This window comes from Acyrthosiphon pisum, chromosome A1, assembly GCF_005508785.2.
Source record: "Acyrthosiphon pisum isolate AL4f chromosome A1, pea_aphid_22Mar2018_4r6ur, whole genome shotgun sequence".
Lineage (NCBI taxonomy): Eukaryota > Metazoa > Arthropoda > Insecta > Hemiptera > Aphididae > Acyrthosiphon > Acyrthosiphon pisum.
In genome coordinates, this window is record NC_042494.1 from 77982013 (window position 1) to 77983992 (window position 1980).

General features: G+C 26.3%; 1 protein-coding gene across 1 annotated transcript in view; it reads right to left on the reverse strand.

The window, feature by feature from the left end:
• Window positions 1-1029, reverse strand: part of LOC107882727 (sialin-like) — a 6686-nt gene extending 5657 nt beyond the window's left edge. The window contains exon 1 of the mRNA XM_016801549.2: window positions 913-1029. Within this exon, the coding sequence (XP_016657038.2) occupies window positions 913-919 (7 nt within the window). The 5' untranslated portion in view covers window positions 920-1029. The remainder of the gene's footprint in view (window positions 1-912) is intronic.
• Between the last annotated feature and the right edge of the window lie 951 nt (window positions 1030-1980).

Below are 1980 nucleotides of genomic sequence, written 5' to 3' on the forward strand. Positions count from 1 at the left end.
AATAAATAAATAAATAAAAAAAAAAAAAAAAAAATAGTTCATAGAAAAAAATATTTAACTTGAATAAAAATCAATCGAGTTAAAGCAAATTAACTATTAAGCTTATGATTTTCTAAGAATACTGAATAATAGTCATATCAGAAATATGTTAGCAAAACACGAATCGTATCGTTTAATCATTAGTCTGCAATCTCGATTGGAACGAAGATTTTTTTGTATATGACAATCAGTAGGTAAATATCTAATAATTATGAGTGGCGCTTTGTAAAAATATATTTGCAACATTATAATAGTTATTAAGTTATAACTTGTTAATAACACAATGTAACCGCCTGTTTCCAAATATCGCGACATTAATAATTTGTTAAATGTTGATAGTTAATAGGTATATCGAATATCGATCATCGATGGTTTTTGATAGTAAAAACTAAACTCCATAGCTTTTCAGCTTGTAATTTTCATTATTTCGGGAGTAACATTTTACCATGTCGATGTCACCTACCTACAGTGGAATATTTTTTTTTAATTTAAATCAAAATAGGTATGATTTTAAGTATTTTGTATGAAGTAGATTATCATAAACAAAATCCCCGTGATCGATTCGTGTTTTGGTAACATACATTTTATTCTTAGAAAATCAATAACTTGATTTGCTTTCTTTTTGTCGACTTTCACTCTATTAAAAAACTTAATTTTACATTTTTTTTTTTTTTGGAAATTTTTGATGTCAATGAAAAAAATTGAATCTCATGCAATTCAATAAGAATTTCCATACTTTTTCTTTAAAAAACCGCATTTAAATATATTGATTTTCCACGGAGATACTAAGGGTGTTACGGAAATGTTCAGTAACAGACTGCAGTGACATACCTACATTATATATTTAAAATAAAAAAACAAAATGTTACTTACTCTCCATAATGGTTTGTGTTGAAGAAAAATGTCAATCACATACTGACATACCTGCCTTGTACCTATTGAAGTTTTCTCTATGATGAATAAATACCAACAGGTACGTACTTAATCAGACATAATAGATGTAATGCCTACTTAAAAAATCAAAGTGATATAAAAATATATTATATATTAAACAATAAACATACTAGAATATCATTATCAACGACTTATTAGTAAAATTTTTACTTAGTAGATGTTTAACGCTGTAATTACATAACTTACCGTATTAAAACTAATTATTAAAGATTAATTAACTTTTAAAAATCCTACCATATATGATATATATGCCATGGATATTATTTTCTTAACTGATAACGTTCAATATGTTTAAAACTATTATATTAATGTATACATTTCTGATAAAATATTATTCAAGCTCTAACAAAACAATACAATAATACATCTATAATTAGTTATTAAAAAAATAGAAAGTGTATAATTGCCATTGAATGATTTGTATTCTTCTATGAAACTGATTATTTTTTGTTTATATAAATGTTTTACTATTTTAATGAAAGGAACTTTGTTACTTTACGAAACACATTTTAGATTCTGAGCGGAGCAATGAATGTATTGATTTTACGCAATGATGTGTTTTTTTAAAATTTTTTTTGTGTCTTTCATCACCTTTTAGCACAGTAAAAATGATTTTCTTCAACAGTATTTTTTCTGATAGGATAGTGAATCTAGTTGGTGCTTTGGGGGTCAAAAGTAAATATTTCCGGGTAGTTTTCAAAAACGCCGTGAAAAACAAAAGAAAAATTAACGAATAACGGGAATTTTTACGCAAAATCTGTTTTCGAGTAAATCGATTTTGGTTTTTGGTGCAACTCTAAAACAAATGTAGATACATGAAATGTTGACTAAAGGGGATTCGATACCGTGATTTTCTGTTTTTGTCTAACACACGCGCGACATAGTATTTTAGACTTGTTTTTTGCCAAATATTCCAATTGATCTATTGAAGCGATAAGATTTCTGAAAACAGATTTGAATTTGTCGTCAAGTCTACTTGAAATCGAC